General features: G+C 42.7%; 2 protein-coding genes across 7 annotated transcripts in view; one reads left to right on the forward strand and one right to left on the reverse strand.

The window, feature by feature from the left end:
• The window catches only part of OSBPL1A (oxysterol binding protein like 1A), a 223,603-nt gene that overhangs the window by 200,537 nt on the left and 5,206 nt on the right, over window positions 1-17,860 (reverse strand). For 2 of the 6 annotated variants that reach the window (XM_027576568.2, XM_027576563.2), the window contains exon 1: window positions 5,365-5,381. The exons of 2 other annotated variants lie outside the window; for them this stretch is intronic. The gene's annotated coding sequence lies outside the window, so the exon portion shown is untranslated. Of the gene's footprint in view, window positions 1-360; window positions 449-5,364; window positions 5,382-9,623; window positions 9,758-17,860 lie in introns of those variants that run through there. 2 more of the 6 variants (XM_027576565.2, XM_027576567.2) reach the window with 2 other exon arrangements.
• On the forward strand, window positions 1,043-2,482 carry LOC118356242 (40S ribosomal protein S6-like). The gene is made up of 2 exons (XM_035723868.1): window positions 1,043-1,157; window positions 1,638-2,482. Exons 1-2 carry the CDS (start codon window positions 1,043-1,045, stop codon window positions 2,423-2,425), a joined length of 903 nt encoding a protein of 300 aa, XP_035579761.1. The 3' UTR covers window positions 2,426-2,482.

Consider the following 17,860-nt stretch of genomic DNA (forward strand, 5'->3'; position numbering starts at 1 on the left):
CCAGTTGTCCATTGATGAAGATGTACACACAAATATTATTCAGCTGTGAAAAAGAATGAAATCTTGCCATTTGCAAGGACATGGATGGAGTGAGAGAGTATAATGCTAGGCAAAATAGGTCACAGAAAGACAAAGACCATAGGCTTTCACTCATATTTGGAATTTAAGAAATAAAACAAGCAAAGAGGGAAAAATGAGAGAGACAAACCAAGGAAGAGTCTAATAGTAATAACGATAGGAGAACAACCTGATGGTTACCAGAGCGGAGAGGATGAGGGGGATGGGGGAAACGGGATGGGGATTAAAGAGTGCACTTACAATGAAAAAAAGTAAAATGATAAAAATACAAATAAATCTTACCCACTTAAACAGTCCATTGTAATATCGTATTAACCACGGCAGTTGTTAATGCCTACCAAAGACGGGCTGCTACAGGCACTGGAGGCACAAGGATGACCACACAATCTCTGCCCTTCAGAAACAGGGCGAACATGCCAATAATCATCCCAGTACGTGCCAAGAATAGTAATGTGTGCAAGGCGCAGTGACTGTATGGGACAAAGCGCATGGTCAGCTCTTCGTCTGCATCAGTTATAGAAGGAATCACAGAGAAAGTGACTTTCAGCCTGGAACTTGAAGAATGAAAGCTCACCAAGACCAGCAGGGTGAAGGAAGCTGCTAACACGGACAAATGTCAGGAAAGGAACGGTCCTGGGTGAAGCTGTGATTCTGTGTCGGGAGTGAGGAGTTTGAAACTCCTGCAGGAAAACAGGGAGAGGTCCAGGCAGCAGCTTGAGCAGAAGCACACAGTTCTTGGCTAGAATTCACATGGTGGGAGTCAGTCGTCAGCGTATCAGTGGTCATTAAAGTCAGAGGAGTAAATACGATTGCTCACAGGGAGAAAACCAACATTTAAGGGAAGGAAGCCAGTGACTATGATCTAGCAGAGAAGGACTAAGGTTGGAGAAGGGGACAGAAGAGGGTGATAGCACTGAAACCAAGAGAGGATAGAGTTTCAAAGGGGTCAGAAGACGGGTGTGAAATGTTAAAGGAAGCACCAGGCCAACGTCTGAAAACGCTGGCTGGTTTGGCCGATCAGAGGTCACTGATGAACTCAATACTTGCAGTGCAAATGACAGAGGCAAAAACAGATGAGGGTACACTGAGTAATGAATGAGGGATATTAAGGAGAGAGGGCACCAGACTCCTTTAAAGTAACTTCATTCTGAAGAGCTAGTGGTAGCTCCAGTTTCAGGATATTAGATACCTGGGCCTGTTTACAGGCCTCAGGGAAAGAGCCAGAAACAGGAAAAGCTTGACATAAAGGAAAAAGGAGGGATGTGGGATTGAGAAGCTCCTAGAGGGGCCTCAAGTAGGTGGATAAAAAGCCCAAGAGAAAGCAGCATGGCACGGAGGCCACAGGCAGGGCAGACGGTGCTTAAGGGGCTGGTGGGGGAGGCCAGGTAGCCCAGGAAGAACTTCCGTCCGATGGCTACCAATTTCCTCAGAAGAGAAACGGAGTCTTAGATATCTTTACAGGGTTGGAGAGAACTCTTACTATAAGACAGGATGGGGGGGGGGGGCGGGGCGCGAGTGTAAGAGGTAAATAAAATAGATTGTTTTATGTTAAAATTAAGAAGGGAATAAAGCCAGCTCTTTTTCGTGGCGCCTCGGAGGCGGTAGGCTGCTTCAGGATGAAGCTACTGGCTGCCAGAAACTCATTGAAGTAGACGATGAACGCAAACTTCGTACCTTTTATGAGAAGCGTATGGCCACAGAAGTTGCTGCTGATGCTCTGGGTGAAGAATGGAAGGGTTATGTGGTCCGAATCAGTGGTGGCAATGACAAACAGGGCTTCCCCATGAAGCAGGGTGTCTTGACCCATGGTCGTGTCCGCCTGCTGCTGAGTAAGGGGCATTCCTGCTATAGACCAAGGCGGACTGGAGAGAGAAAGCGCAAATCCGTTCGGGGTTGCATTGTGGATGCCGATCTCAGCGTTCTCAACTTGGTCATTGTAAAAAAAGGGGAGAAGGATATTCCTGGACTCACTGATACTACTGTGCCTCGTCGCCTGGGGCCCAAAAGAGCCAGCAGAATCCGCAAACTTTTCAATCTCTCTAAAGAAGATGATGTCCGCCAGTATGTTGTGAGAAAGCCCCTAAACAAAGAAGGGAAGAAACCTAGAACCAAAGCGCCTAAGATTCAGCGTCTTGTTACTCCACGAGTCCTCCAGCACAAACGGCGGCGTATTGCTTTGAAGAAGCAGCGCACTAAGAAAAATAAGGAAGAGGCTGCAGAATATGCTAAACTTTTGGCCAAGAGAATGAAGGAGGCCAAAGAAAAACGCCAGGAACAGATTGCCAAGAGACGGAGGCTGTCTTCTCTGAGAGCCTCTACCTCTAAGTCTGAGTCCAGTCAAAAATGAGATTTTCTATGAGTGACAAATAAATACGATCAGACATCAAAAAAAAAAAAAAAAAAAGAAGGGAATAAAGCCAGTTAAATTTCACCAAAACAGGAGAAAAAGAAAGAAAATCTCTTGCGGCTTTCTGCCTAACTCCCATGGGTTTTAATGGAGGTGCCTGTTTAAAACATTCTACTGGCAACTTGGACAAGCTGTCACTTTCAAAGCAATTTTAACCCCACATCCATCAAAACTAATTAGTCTATCAGCAGGTCTAGCCAATTCCAGAAGTTTGCTGACCGTAAAACTTAGGACTCAAGTAATATCCTTGAAGATAAATTCCTATTTCCCCTACATTTCTTTTATAAACTTTTATTACCTTAGAATGGGGGGGAACCTGACACTTTCTATCTCCCTGTAGAAACAAGTTTATAAAATCACATATACATTTAAAACTTACTCCCCTGAACAAATCATTTTATAAGTGTTAAGAGCAGAAAACAGTAAGAATACATTTTATAGCAAGATAATTTCTCAGTGGCTCTAACAGTCAAAATAGCACAACTCCAAAAATGCCTGTAATTGAAAAACTGAGTAAATCTCCTAAAATGCTAGCAGTACTAACTAGACCAGTATAATCATCTTTATGTTCCTTACAACTATGCTACAAAGAAACCATTCCAAACCAAGGCATGACAACTTCTCCATTTTAAGAATCATAACGAAGAATCCACTGCTGACTATGTAGACCTGAACTTTAGAATATCCACTACTACCTAAAACCATGTGCCTTAGGCAGGCATCCAGGTAGTCATCAGCACGGGATAGGAAGGTGTCCAATGTGACATCCACACGAAGCTGCAGCTTCCCTACCACCACCAGGGCCACCGTAAACTTCCCTGTCACTAGTGTCACACAAGGGGACTTAATTGAAGGCTTACCACATTCAGGTATTGCCCTGAACTCTGATGGCTCATTAATGAAGAAAACCAGACCTTAAACTAGGGGAACTTAGAAGTACTGTAGTGTACAAATCAGGTACTTTCCACATCTCTCAGGAGGTCTGACTTGCCCTCTCCATTCCCAACCTCAACCAGATCCCTCACCGTATTTGCCACATTTCAGTCTGTAAGGATTCATGTAGTCATTTCTTTGCAATTCCTTATACTGTTAAACTTGAATAGGACAAGGGTCCCATGTCCATTATGTTCCCCACTATATTCCTAGTACCTAGCAAGGTGCCTAGAACACAGCAGGAAATCAAACGTTAAATAGGTGGACAGATGAACGGACATAGATTTATTTTGTTCTCTGAGAACAAAGAAATTCTACCTCCCTATAAGAAGGCCTAAAGGCCATGCCTGTTATAAAGTGGTACACCTTTATTTAATAACAAAACTAGTTTTTTTTAAAGATTTATTTGAGAGAGAAAAAGAGAGAAAGGGCAAGTGCGCACGGGGGGGGGGGGTGGCGGCAGAGAGAGAGAGAGAATCTAAAGCAGAACCCCTGCCTCCCCCCGCCCCTGCTGAGCGGGGAGCCCGATGCAGGGCTCGATCTCACAAACCTGAGATCATGACCTGAACAGAAACCAAGAGTCTGAGGCTTAACCAACTGAGCCACCCAGGCGCCCAAAGTTTTTTTTTTTTCCTTATATGCCACAGGAAATTAAAATCATACCAAAAAAGAGAACTTTAAAATATATATATATATATATATACACTCTAGGATTACTAAGCATTACTATTTAATTTGATACATCTCTAACTTATAAACTAATTTCTAGGAATAATAGTTAACTTTAGGGAAAAAAAGCCAAATAAAAGAATCCAAATTCACATGTTGAACAATTTTTAAAAAAACATTCTTTGGTATCATGAGCTTATTTCAGAAAGGGGCTTTGTCTCTGATGTTTAAGAAAAAGAAAAAGGCAATTCGTTAATGCAGCTGATCAGAATGGATTTGAGCCAGAGCCTATCAACAAATATTCTTCACCATCATCTTGTGGATATTTTCAACTGCTCTTTTCACATTCATGCAATTCCAAGCTCTCTTTTTAAAATACATTGAGAGGGCACCTAGGTGGCTCAGGTCATAATCCTGGAGTCCTGGGATCCAGTTCTGCATCAGGCTCCCTGCTCAACGGGGAGTCTGCTTCTACCTCTGACCCTCCCCCCTCTCATGTGCTCTCTCTCTCATTCTCGCTCTCTCAAAAATCTTAAAAAAAAAAAAAAAGATTTAAAAAAATAAAATACATTGATTTTTAATGACCAAGAGAATGTTTTCAAGGAAATAACTAGACAAAAAATATTTTGAGCTTCAAAAACTGGGAGACTCCAGACTATTTTGCCTTGTTTCCCATCCTGCCTGAGGAAGCTAGGCTTCTAAATTATTTTGTAGAAAGGAAATTTATATTTTGTTTTATAAACACTGTAAGTTACCTAATTAAACTGATCTCCATACTTGATAAGTCAGTCCATCCATGCCACTAAATGCCCATTCAATACAGCGGATAAATTCCGTAGCCCTCACAACTCTTGAGATTTGGCAAAGACCCTAAAACTCGTAGCCTAAAGGACAATCGTGACATGCTAAATTTGGCTGGAGGTCTACCGTAAGCTGAATTATTTTCCTTTATTGTTCAAGTTTAATTTCTACAGAATCAAAGTAGAAAATTCCTGAAGAAATCAAAGAATAAAGTTCAACAATCAGTTAATTCACCTGAGTACCATAAACTCAAAATACTAAACAATTTGTCCTTTGAGTTCTTAACAGTATTTAAAAAGTTAAGATTCAAAGATATCAGGCTAACTTTATTCAATCATACATAGAACAACATTTCACTGGGCATCCTAAAACGTCAGGAAGGTATAGCAGTTTCTCAAAAATTAAACAGAATTAAAATATGACCCACAATATACGCAAAAGAATTAGAGCAGGGACTCGAACAGATAATTGCTCACCCACGTTCACAGCAGCATTCTTCACAGTAGCCAAGAGGTGGAAGCAATCTAAATGTCCAGTGACAGGTGAATAGGAAAAAAGTGTGGTATATACATACAATGAATTAGTGTTGAAAATTCTGACACACTACAACATCTACAAACCTTGAACATATTATGCTAAGTGAAATTAGTCAGACACAAAAGGGCAAATATTATATGATTCCATTTATAGGAGGAACCCAGAGTAGACAAATTCACAGAGAATAGGATACTGGTTACTAGAAGCTGGAGGAGGGAGTGGGGAGTTCCTGTTTGGGATGATGAAATAGTTCTAGAGATGGATAATGGTAATGCTTGCACAACAATGTGAACGTACTTAATGCCACTGAATAGCATACTTAAAATTAGTAAAAAAAAAAAATTGTATGTGTATTTTACAATAAAAAAAGTCAGGGAGCTCTGAAATATGGCTCTTACAATTGTCAAATAGGTTTTGTACTATCAAAGTCAAAGGACTGGGTGTTATGCACAAACAATGAATCATGGAACACTACATCAAAAACTAATAATGTAATGTATGGTGGTTAACACAAAAAAAATTTAAAGAAAAAGTCAAAGGGAACCTAATTATTCAGAATTTACCATGACTACATGTTGTGATTTTAAAAATTCTCAGATATACTGCTTTTATGCTTGGTATTATTACAATATTTGAAACAATGTATACTAGGAATTTGAATAGTGAGAAAAATTAAATTTATGAACATATCTTACAAACTAAATCTAACATAAAAATCTGTAGTGCACTTAGTTAGCACTGCATTCCAGAGTAGCTAGCAGCTCAATGGTGTGGGGTTTTTTTCCCCCCCATTATCACATTCTCTTAAAGTGAAAAAATCTTAAAAATTGAAGTTACTATGTAAAAACATGGCAATAGCAAGAAAATAAATTTTGCCCTCAATCTTACTAACTCCTAGCAAATAATCAGTGAGTTCTCTAATGATACACCTGTATGTACATATGTACGCATATAAACATATACAAAACTATAAATTTGTGGGCGCCTGGGTGGCTCAGTCGTTAAACGTCTGCCTTTGGCTCAGGTCATGATCCCAGGGTCCTGGAATTGAGTTCCGCATAGGGCTCCCTGCTCAGTGGGGAGCCTGCTTCTCCCTCTCCCTCTGCCTGCCGCTCCCCCTGCTTGTGCGTTCTCTTTCAAATAAATAAATAAAATTTTTTAAAAAGTCGCTTAATTTTTAATTCAGTGAAACTTTACAACTTCCTTCCAATAAGCCTTTGTGCCCTGATAGACAGCACTGCTTCCTTTGGAGGAGAAATGATTAGAGAAGTAGCTAAAATTGTAATATGTCACACTACAGTTTGTAAACCATTGAAGTCAATGTAAAAATGTTTATTCCAAATTATTTACTTTATATTTGACATATTTACACTATTTTCTCTTCCTCGTATTTGTCATGTACTCACACGAACCTGGATGCCTGCTACAAACAAATTAAAAGAATAATCCTACTTGCTGTGTATTTATTTTACCTTTATTTGGTTTAAAGTGTTAATCGAAATTTGTGAAAATTATGTAAGCTTGTTGGCCCTGCTTTATGAAATTGTTTAATCTTAGGTTGCTATACATTTTAGGTGCTGTAATAACCAAGAACTCTTAGATGCAACCCTGATTTGGATTTGACAGATTCTGAAAACGATTAACTACTGTTTCAAGCAGTTTGGATCTATAGAAGCAAAAGGCAGAAAAGTCCACATATTTGATAAATCCAGTTCTAAATAGTAAAAATACTCTAACACGGAGCTTGTTACCTTTTAATGATAAAATTCCTTAAATTTTAGATAAAAGGTATTTAAATGTTCTCCATTTTGTTTCACATTTGAAAATTACCTTCCAAACTTAATCAAATTAGGTATACATAATAATATCTGTTATCTACCATATCGTCAGAAGTGTCTCTTTAAAGAAAAGCTTTAACAAAGTAAAAACGTGCAGTTACTTTCCACTGTCACACGATAGGAAAATGGACAAAGACTGTTTTTACTACACAGATATTTCCTATCTGCTGCCTAATACAAGAACTCAAAGTGAGTGACCTGGTAGTTCCTCTTACTGAAAGTGTTAAAAATTACATATGGTGACAGACGGTAACTACATTTATCATGGTAAGCATAGCTTAATGTACAGAACGTGCAATAACCAGGATGTACACCTGAAACTAACAACACTGTATGTCAACTATACTTAAGTGAAAAAGCTTTAAAACTATTTCTTATACTTGCCTACCTTATAGTGGCTTAAGTCAGATAAGTGAGGGAAAATCCAACACTTCTAGGGATCAAGAGTATCCTGTAAGATACTTACATGACATCATAATCATCAATTTAAATTGTACAAAGTACCTGATGGTATCTAACACTTCATTAATGAATTCTGGCAAGATTGGTATAATTGGGTACTTACATGGCTCACACCTGCCCTCTTTCTAGGAACTGTAAAGAATTTACTAGTCATTCAAAAAGTTCTGATTACCACCAGACTTGGCTTGAAAGAACTGACATGGTTTCTAACCACTTCAAATTTCTCGTGTGCACTTGCTAGCTCATTCTCTCCTTCACATATTACTCGTTAAGCTGATTTCTACTTTCTACTACTTTTCTCAGTGAATACATAAAGTACAAAAGCTCAGCTTTTAATGTGAAGAGGTAAGAAAGGGCTAAAGTTCCAACTTGAAAAGATCAAATATACAGATGTAGCTGTAAAATAAAACCACGAACAGAAAAATTTAACAGGCACTGCACCATGTTATCCTAAAAAACAAAACAAAACAAAACCACACACCTGGCTGTATTCCCCTACTTGTTGATTTAAAACAAGTACTTCCTTCTGTCCTAAGGGAAGAGTGGGGGGAGTGATGCTTTTTAGAAACAACTTCTAGCTGCTCTGATTTACAGGTTTAAGTCCTGCTTGAATAATACCTCCAAGACTGAAGGGCCTCTAGACAAGGATTAGCCACCCACCACAAATTTCTGGGGACAAGATTCTGCTGAGATGTTTAACAAGTGTCATCTGATAAAGAGACCTTGGCAAAAGCCTACACAGAGTTAAAACAACTGCTCCAGATAAATCTACTCAACTTGCGGCAGTTAACTCCTGTTTTGAACATCAAATATTCAATGCTGCCAGGGAGAAAACAAAAAGGCGATAAATTTTAAAACTGTTACTGACAACTTTCTTTTTCTTCCCCCCTCCTGTAGAACTAGCGGATGAGAAGAGGATGGATTTTGTAACCATTCGGTAATTGACGCAGAGTTCTTTAAAGTTTCAACTGGGGAATTCAGAAATTACACCTACAATACTGGCTGCGTAAAATTCGTTGTTCTCAGGGTTAGTACGCAAACATCGCTAGCCCTCAGTCAACAAAATTATCTTCCAAATGCTTAGCAAAGAAGTGAGGATATTCCGAACTCTATCCATAATGCATCAACTACAATGCTAAGGCTGAAGCTTTCAGGAAAAACACATCACTGATGTTAAAGCTAATTATATTACCAAATCCACAACAGCCTAATAGCTAAGTTTGCTACATTGGAGCAGCCTTAAGTTAATATCACAACGCCAACCGTTCAACTTCACAACCCCGTCTGCATAAAGCAACGACTTTGACAATGAAAAACTAGGATTAACTAAATCAGAAAGACCCTTTCAGCGCCTTCTGCCAATCAATAGGGTCACGGGGTAAATGAATCATTGTTTCTATTGTGCAGCGGCAATCTTTCATACTGTTTCTGAATCCCTTTGATAGTCTTCCATGCTTGTCGAATTAACCACGAGGCACACTGAGATGGTCACATGGGCAGCTCGTGACTTCTACTGAGAATCAGTCGTCTCCTCACGGGAGTAGGAAACTAAAAGTTAAGATGCACACATCCAAGTCCCGAGAAAGCACGCAGCTGATGACTTGGTAAAGAATGCATGTGGCACCAGCACGAAGTCGTAGCACCCGGAGTGAAAGTGCAACGAACGCCAACATCTTGCTACTTTTAACAACTAACTTCGCTGCAGCGCCGGAGAGCCAGCGGCCGCAGGGAAACCGAACTCGGGCTGGGAGCCCAGCATCACCCCGCCACGACTCTGACCGGCCTCGGCGACGGCGCGGGAGAGGCCCGCGCACCCCCCACCAGGGGCGGACAGATCTTCCCCGGGCACCAGGCAGGGGGGGAGCCCGCTCACACAGGAACCGGCCACGGAAACTGACCTACGCGGTCACCCGGGCTCCCAGAGCTCCCGGGGTGGGGGGCCACGACGATGAAACGGCTGGCACCGACTCTGGCTGGCACAGCCGGAGACTTGTGGCCCTGCGGAAAGACGGTCTCCGGGGTCCCGGGAACGGGGCGGAGCGCGGGACGGCCAGGCACGGCTCCGCGAGATAGCACCGCCCCACCACGCCGCTCGCCCCACCACGCCGCTCGCCCCACGACCGCGCGCGCACGCTCGGATTATTTGTGTCGGGCCCGTGCGGCACGTGACCGGCGCGCTGGCCTCCAGGCGTGTGCTTGGCGCCCCGAGCAGCGCTTCCGCCCCCGCCCGGCACGCCCGCCCCCGCACGCTCCCGTCCTGCCTGGACCGCAGACGCCGGTTCAGACTTTGCCAACGGCAGCTAGGAGTGCCAAAACATGGTGCTCGGTCCACTACACCCCGACTCGGAAGAAGTGGACCTGATACTTAGAAGCGGTGGCGGGGAGAGGAAGCCTCCCAGGCTGAAGCCGGTGCTTCGAGTTAATGCTCTGGAAATTTATGAACAAATACATCACCCAGCTGCCTAGATTTTTTTCTTTTCTACTTTGTTTGCGACTTTACCCGTGGGGACTTAATTGGCAGTGTAAATTGGCTACACCTTCTTTTCACGTGTCAAAGGATGGTCTTCAAATGCCATTCAGGTGTAACTTATAAGATAGGTACCAGTGAAGGATGCTTAAAGAGAAGAGGATTTACAAATTTCCTTCATCTCCTCCCCTCATCAAATCTTTCATAAAGAGCCTACCTCTTCATACTCAATGCACAACAGGTCTAGCCAGAGGACATAATTACACAGCGTACAACATGAAGTTTCAAACTCTAGTATAATTGCAACTTCAAAAATTTATGCATAACTAAAAAAGACGAAATTATGAGCATATGAAAAATTTTTGGACTTTTTTGTATTTTCCAGTGTATTTAATGATTTTTGTAATGAAAAATAAATAGGTATCATTTCTAAGGAACTATAGTTTTTCTGTCAATTCGATTTTGGAAACATGTATTGAGAACCTATTATAGGCCGGCTGGTCATTGCGCTTAATTTTAATTATTTTTAATAGTCACATGTGGCTAGCAGTTACCATATTGGTTCTAGAACGAGAAAGAAATTACTACATTTCCCCCAATCACGTCAAACTCTCTCTTGAGAAACGTTTGGCAGACGTAGAACCTCTGGAAACAGTTAATAAATATTTTCTCCAAACTCTTTTCTGAGCTTATGAGAAGATAGGTATTTTAATTTTGCAGATGGAATATGTGCTATGGTGAACGCAGTGAATTGTGCAAGACTGTTGGATCACAGATCTGTACCTCTGAAACAAATAATACAATATATGTTAAAAAAAAAAGATAGCAGAAGGTGAAGAATGAAGGGGGGAAATCGGAGGGGGAGAGGAACCATGAGAGGCAATGGACTCTGAAAAACAAACAAGGTTCTAGAGGGGAGGAGGGTGGGGGGATGGGTTAGCCTGGTGATGGGTATTAAAGAGGGCACGTTCTGCATGGAGCGCTGGGTGTTATACACAATGAATCATGGAACACTACATCAAAAACTAATGATGTAATGTGGTGATTAACATAATAAAAAGTTTAAAAAATAATTTTGCAGATGGAGCATGTTACAGTAACTATGTCATCCTTATCTACAATGCACGTAAATAGGAATAGAAATGGAAGCTCTAGATGTATGGAGAGGGGCTTTGTGAGTAACTGAGCCTTGGCTCTGCCATTCCCATGCCTGCCTGACCCAATTGAAAAATTAATCAGTTCTTCAGATGGTGATGCACTTCAGAATTGCCCACTGCCTGGTGCAGACTAGATCCACCTAGTATTCTTTTGTTTGCTTGATTCAGTAAACTTAGGAGCCCACAGCTTTCTACCACTGTTCTCCTCTCCACATCCCAATGATTCCCTCTAGATTACAGTACCTGATGTTTGTGTCTCTGCAGTTTTGTCTTAAGCCTGAAACACCCTAGAATGCACTTTGTGCCTTGTATGTTTTACGAACACTCCCCTGGTACCAGTGTGACTTTGAAGTGCTGTAGGAGCACACTAAAGGCTTGTTAAATCTTACTAAAAGGAGGATTTTATAGACTGAGACTTTGGGGAGGGCTTTGGGTAATTACTGCCTGGAATGCTGAAAAGCAGGTCAGATGTCATCAGGCAAATCCACATAAATTGTTGAGTTGGGGGAAATTAACCATCCCCTATACCTACATATTAAGTACTTTGTAGTTATTACTCACTCCAGGCCATAAATGCTATGAGGTCATTGGAGGTTTTTCTCTCTTAAAAGCTGACTGTCTAAAAATTTTTTTGTCATTTGTGCCATTACACCCAGTTTACTTAATAACATAAATAAGCTGGCTTATTTTCAGATATTAAATTATTTTTAGCTAGACTTAATTCTGTGCCTGTCCCTCTTAAGCAACTGAACTTCTACCAATGATTGATTTTGCTGGGTCCCCACACAAAAAGCTCAGAAAGGTCTCCTTTACCTATAGTTTCCTGGTTGCAAGCAATAAGCACTGACATTGGCTAACAAGCAAATAGGGAATTGATTGCAGTATCAAAGAAAGGCCTGAAAGTCTGGCCTGGCGAGGGCAGGACTAGGGCATTCCAGGGATTAGAGCAGGAGAAGCTAGTCTATAGCTTTTCCAAGGAATAAGTTCTGATTATTTTTGTTTTCCTATACTATCTATCTTCAGAAGAGGCAAAATTAAGAGAGGGAGAGATTGACTTTGGCTGACAATCCCACAAGATTACCTTCCATAGGAGAAGTAACTCCTCACCTACACACACACACACACACACACACACACACACACACACACACACACACAGAGTCGTGGTGCAGTGCTATAACCAGAAGAGGCAATGGTTGATGGGCAGCCACCATCACAGAAATGCCCATTACAGCCTCTTTTTTGTTTTTCAATCAAGCCCTTCTCTTTCATAGCTTTTCCCATAAGGCTCCTTGGGCAATATTTCCAGCTCCACCTTTAGCTCTTAGCTCTATTCCAGATCCACCTTTAGCTCTTAGCTCTATTCATCATGAAATACACCCTGCTTTTCCATCCTGGCTGCCTGACAATTACACTACCCCTTCTTAAAAGTCTTGGAGAGTCTGCCCCTCCCATAGCCCTGTTTTGAGAGCCTCCTTACGCAACCTGCTATTCTTGGCTCGGCAGAAGGCACAGGGTCAGGGCCTACCTGAATGGTCCCTTTCTAGCAGGTTTACCACAGATCTGGTAGATACTCTCTGCCCAACAGAAAAGCTCTCCACTGAGTAGCATTAAACCATCTGGATTCTCTCTGGGTCTAACTGTGAAGTCTACAAAGTACAGTCTTTAGCCAGGGTAGATGCATAAAGGCATAGAGGTGAGTGAAGGCAGAGAACAGAAACCATGGGATGGCTCAAAGGAGAGTAGAAAAAAAGATGATCAGGAGTAGAAGCAAAAGCGGAGAGACCCCAGAGTGTGGGAACTCTGGAGTAGGGAGCCAAGGGTGAGGCTCCCTGCTGAGAGGGGACTAAGTGGTGGCTGCCTTCGTATCTTCATCAAGCTTTCAGAGCGGCACAGATGTTTCTGCTTTTACCTCTATATTGTTGCAACAAATCCTTCTCTTTACCTGATGAAACCTAAGCATCACTCTATTCCTTGAGCCCAGAGAGAGCCTAACATGTCACCACTACCCCCCTTCCCTGCATTCTTCTCCCTTGTTCTTAATCTCTAACAAACAACCCTGTCAATGCGGCCTTTCTTTTCAATAGCCGCGTCTTCCTTTAGGGTCTCTACTGGTCCCTGCTCTTCTGAGCCTTCTAAAATCCACCTCTTTTCCAGAGTCTCACTAACCTCCCCTATCTGTTCTGAGTCACCTTTCAACACCTGGTAACAGCCGGGTCAAAGGCCCTACTCTCGATGAGTTACCATAGCATGAAATATTGGTTCATTTACTAAAGTCATGAAGATCTCAGCACAGGGATTTGATGGACTGGTCTTTGGGCCTGAATTGGAAGTATCAATCAAACGACAGACTTCTGGATCTTAGATTTGGAAAAGCCATCAGAATCATCTGGTCCAACCTCAAACCCAAAGCCACATCGCTGGCAACCACATTCTGAAGAGGTATTTCCACAGCCTGAGGCTGGGAAATTCTTAAAGCGGCAGATCACGGTTTCCCAGGGCAGCTCAATTGCCAGCCTCCCACCGCCAAGATTGCTGTTGGTAGGAAGTCTCTTCGCCCAAGGCAAACGCTGGCTCCAGCCAGCTCTCACCCGTGGGTCCTCAAGATAAAGCCAATTAGTTTAATTCCCTTTTCACAGGCCATTCTTCTAAAAAGTTTAAAGACTTATGGGGCTCAAATAACATGACATGTGGGGTAGCTTTTAATGAATGTTAAAATACACTACAGATGTACAGTACTGGATTCTCTCCACTACCGTAAACTCTCCTCATTCTTCTTCATACCCAACGAAGGAAGATTCCTAGACGGGCAGATCACTGCCTTACAGAGCAGCTTGAGGGGGGCAGAATACACAATCCCAGAATGTGCCACTTTGGTATGTGGATATTTTCAAGCTGAAGACAATTGGGCTCCAGCAGATTCAGGAAGAGATTTTTACTTCCCCCTTAACTGCCTAAAAGAATTTAGATCAGGGGCCTGTAGCAGGAAGAGAGCTAGTACTAACAGATAACTTTATATCAGAAAAGACTTATCCACATAGCATGGCAAACATTTGCTCTTCTCATCTTCTTCTGATTGTCTTCCTCCCCTTTGAAGCCCCAGGCCTCTTTCCCCTTCTCCTTAGCTCAGGATGGCATAAAGTCTCCATTCCCTGACTGCAGGGGAGTATCATGTTTTTATGGGGCTCCGGTACATACAAAATTTGTTTTTCTCGTATTAATCGGTTTTATGTCAATTTAATCATTAGACCAGCCAAAGAACCTAGAAGGGAAAAGTTTTCCACCCCTATAAGCTCAAACCACGTTCCCCCCACCACCCCCAACATGCTTACTGTTAGAAGTGCTTCTTGGGGCAAATGCCGCCTCCATACTGCTCACACCTGTTACGTTTAATTATACTTTCACAGGCCATTTTTCTAGAAATTTAAAGACAACTAGCATGAACTGCCTTGATTTTCTTTTCCAGGCTTACATTCATTCCCAGATGCTCCAGCCTGTCCTCACATTCCAACTGGTCATGGCATTGTGATACACAGTTTGTACTTTTGTCTTTCAAAATCAAGTGCCTAGAATGAAGCAAGTCACGCCTGCTTCTGTGAAGCTAAAGAAAGTAGAGAAATCTTAGTTAAGTCCTAGTATGTGGCCTTTTTTTCCTCCCATCCTTAGTCTCTCTGCTCTCTACTGCCCTCTGTTGGTATCTAGTGCTTTCTCAACTAAAAGAGACTTGGAGAGAAAAGAGATTGCAGAAGGGAGCGGGGGCGAAGGAGGTACAGCAAAAATGTGATACATTTATACACAAATTCTTGGCCTCCTGAAGCTTACAATCTAATTTTGGAGGCGAAGTATACAATGAAAACTAACAAAAAAGACAAGCCACAGTAACACCCCCAAGGATTGGGAAGAGTAGATCAGTGAGGACTAGAATAGAGAAGACATTTGGAAGTGGTGGCTTTGACACTCAGCCTCAGCTTTAGATAGGAAATACCAGGAAGTGGGAAATGAGCACATTCTGCATAGATTTGAAAGATGCCGCAAGAAACGGAAAATTCAGGAGTTTCTCTTGGACAAGAGCTTAGGGCTAGAAGCGGACTTATGAATCACCCACAAATATCCATGACATGGCATGGGATTACCAGAGGAAAGAAAATTGGGATAATGACACGTAAAGACTTGCCAGAGCAGAGAATGTCATTCACATGGTGGATTAACTCACTCATTCATTAGTCAGTAAATAACACGTTAACTTAGTAAATGACATGATTTTGCGAGTAAATACATGCTCTGGGCTGAGAAAGAAAAGATGCCTCTGACAACAACCTTGCCGTTAAGAACTTACCAACCAAATCATGCAGATAAGACACTCCAAGACTTGTAAATCAGCAGGTACACCACGAGACGGAGAATAAGAATAGTAAGAAAAGTTTAGGTAAATGAGGAACAGGAGGAGGAAAGTTTTGTTTTCCTGCCAGGGCTATCAGGGAATGCTTTACAAAGAGATGGCTTTTTTTTTTTTTTTTTCAAAGAGATGGCTTTTGAAGTTAAGTCATTACGGTGGCTAGGATTTGAACTTGTGGACACGGGTTGGGAAAAGGCCTGTTAAGCAGATGAAATAGTCTGAGCAAAACTGGGGGGCGCGCATACAAGCCAGGTAGGGCCTTGCACGTGGGAGGCCATGCTGCAGGTGGGTGAGGCTAAACACGCACGGACTTCTCCGCTCTGCCTAACAGTCTCCTGTCGTCCACTGGCAGCTCTGAGCTGAAGCTGGAGGGACAGGGCGGGGAAGGAGCCTTGGAGATGCTCAAGTATGGGCGACAGGTGGATGGCTGAAAGCTCAGACGTGAGGCTTGGGCTAAAGATAACCACTTGAAGGCAGGCAGTTTGCAGGAGAAGGCCTAGGGAGCGAGAAGAACAGAGAATAAAAGGGGCCAGGGCTGAGCTTTGTGTCCGGCCCTTCCTCACATCCCTTACCCCACTTGCGCCCATGCACTCTCAACTCAACTCTCCTATGCTACCGAGGAGACCAAAGCCACTAGATGAGAACCCCCTAGACTTCTTACCGCCGAGGCAACAAGCTTACCTGCACCCACCCCCTTTCTTACGTTTCCTTTTCTGCTAACATATCTAAGGCCAGAGCCTGCGCCCGTGTTCGTGGCTCCTCTTCCCCTCCTCAGCACCGCATTCGGTCCGTTCCCTTTCTCCTGGACCTTCGTGTGCTCTTACAGTGCACCTGCTACACGGGGCTTCTCTAGCCTGTGCCATCTTTTGCAAACCGACCTGCCAGACAGTAGTACCCCATTTCTTTCTTTCCTCCTTCACAGTTAAAATTAAACTCCTTGACAGAGTGGTGTATACTGACGCTCTCCATTTCCTCTCACTCTCTACTCTCTGAACCCCAGCTGCTCTTCCCACTACTCCACTGAACAGGCCCCCACTGAGGGCACCAAAGGCCTCCTGATTGCAAAATCCAATGGATCCTTACTACTCCTAACTTTATTCCATCTTTGGCAGCATTTGACACCAGTAACCCTTTCCCTCCTCCTGAGAATGTCTCATCTCTCAGTATCCCCAAGCCCCTTATCCTTGGCCTTTCCCTTAAAGGTTGCAAGTCCTGTCCCAACTCTCCCTCTCCTCAGACCCCTCTTGGGCGAGATCCCTGTGTTCCCACGGCTTACTAACCTTCTGTATGCTCATGCTCAAACCTGTAACTGGTGTCCCAACATCACTCCCGAGCTTCTGACTCACACACCAATTCATCAAACTCAGTACAACTAAAAGGACAATTTCTCCTTCCCCACCCCCCGCCCTAAAGCCTGCTCCCCCCCTTATATTCATTCCTTCTCAGTTGGCACACACTTTTGTCTCTCTCCCGCCATTCTCCCCTTCCTAACTTTTCCTCTACCCCACCACACCCAACCCTAATCTATATACTTTGTAGTCAAAGATATTCCCAAATTTTAAATCTGATCAAATAATTCTTTTACTTGGAAATTCCACTCTGCCTTTTAATGGCTTTGGGGTATAGTCCAAACTCCTCAGCATCATAAAGCCCCACAATGTCCTGATTCATGTCTCATTATCACTGTGGTATCTTGCACTTCAGCAATTATGAACAACTTTCAGTTCCCTGTATTGACACAGTTTCTGACACTTTCAGACTTCGGCCCTTTTTTTTTTTTTTTTTTTGTGCTTTGAACTCTCTTTCCCAGCTACCTCATCTTGCTGAGGCTTATTCTTCATGCAGCCTGAGCCTAGAAATCACTTCTCTCTAATGGCCTTTCCTGACTCCCTGTGACTGGTTATGTGCCCCTCCTATAGGCTTTCTCACTGTGTACTTACACCCCTGACAAGATTTATCACACTGTGCTACTAAGGCCTCTTTATTTATCTATGTCTTTCATCAGACTAGAAGTATGCTGAAGGCAGGGAATGCCTTGTTTACCAATTTATTCCCTTTATCTGACACAGTGGATAGCACATATTAGGAAATTAATAAGTATTTGTTGAATCAATG

Source organism: Zalophus californianus, chromosome 14 (genome assembly GCF_009762305.2).
Source record: "Zalophus californianus isolate mZalCal1 chromosome 14, mZalCal1.pri.v2, whole genome shotgun sequence".
Taxonomy (NCBI): Eukaryota; Metazoa; Chordata; class Mammalia; order Carnivora; family Otariidae; genus Zalophus; species Zalophus californianus.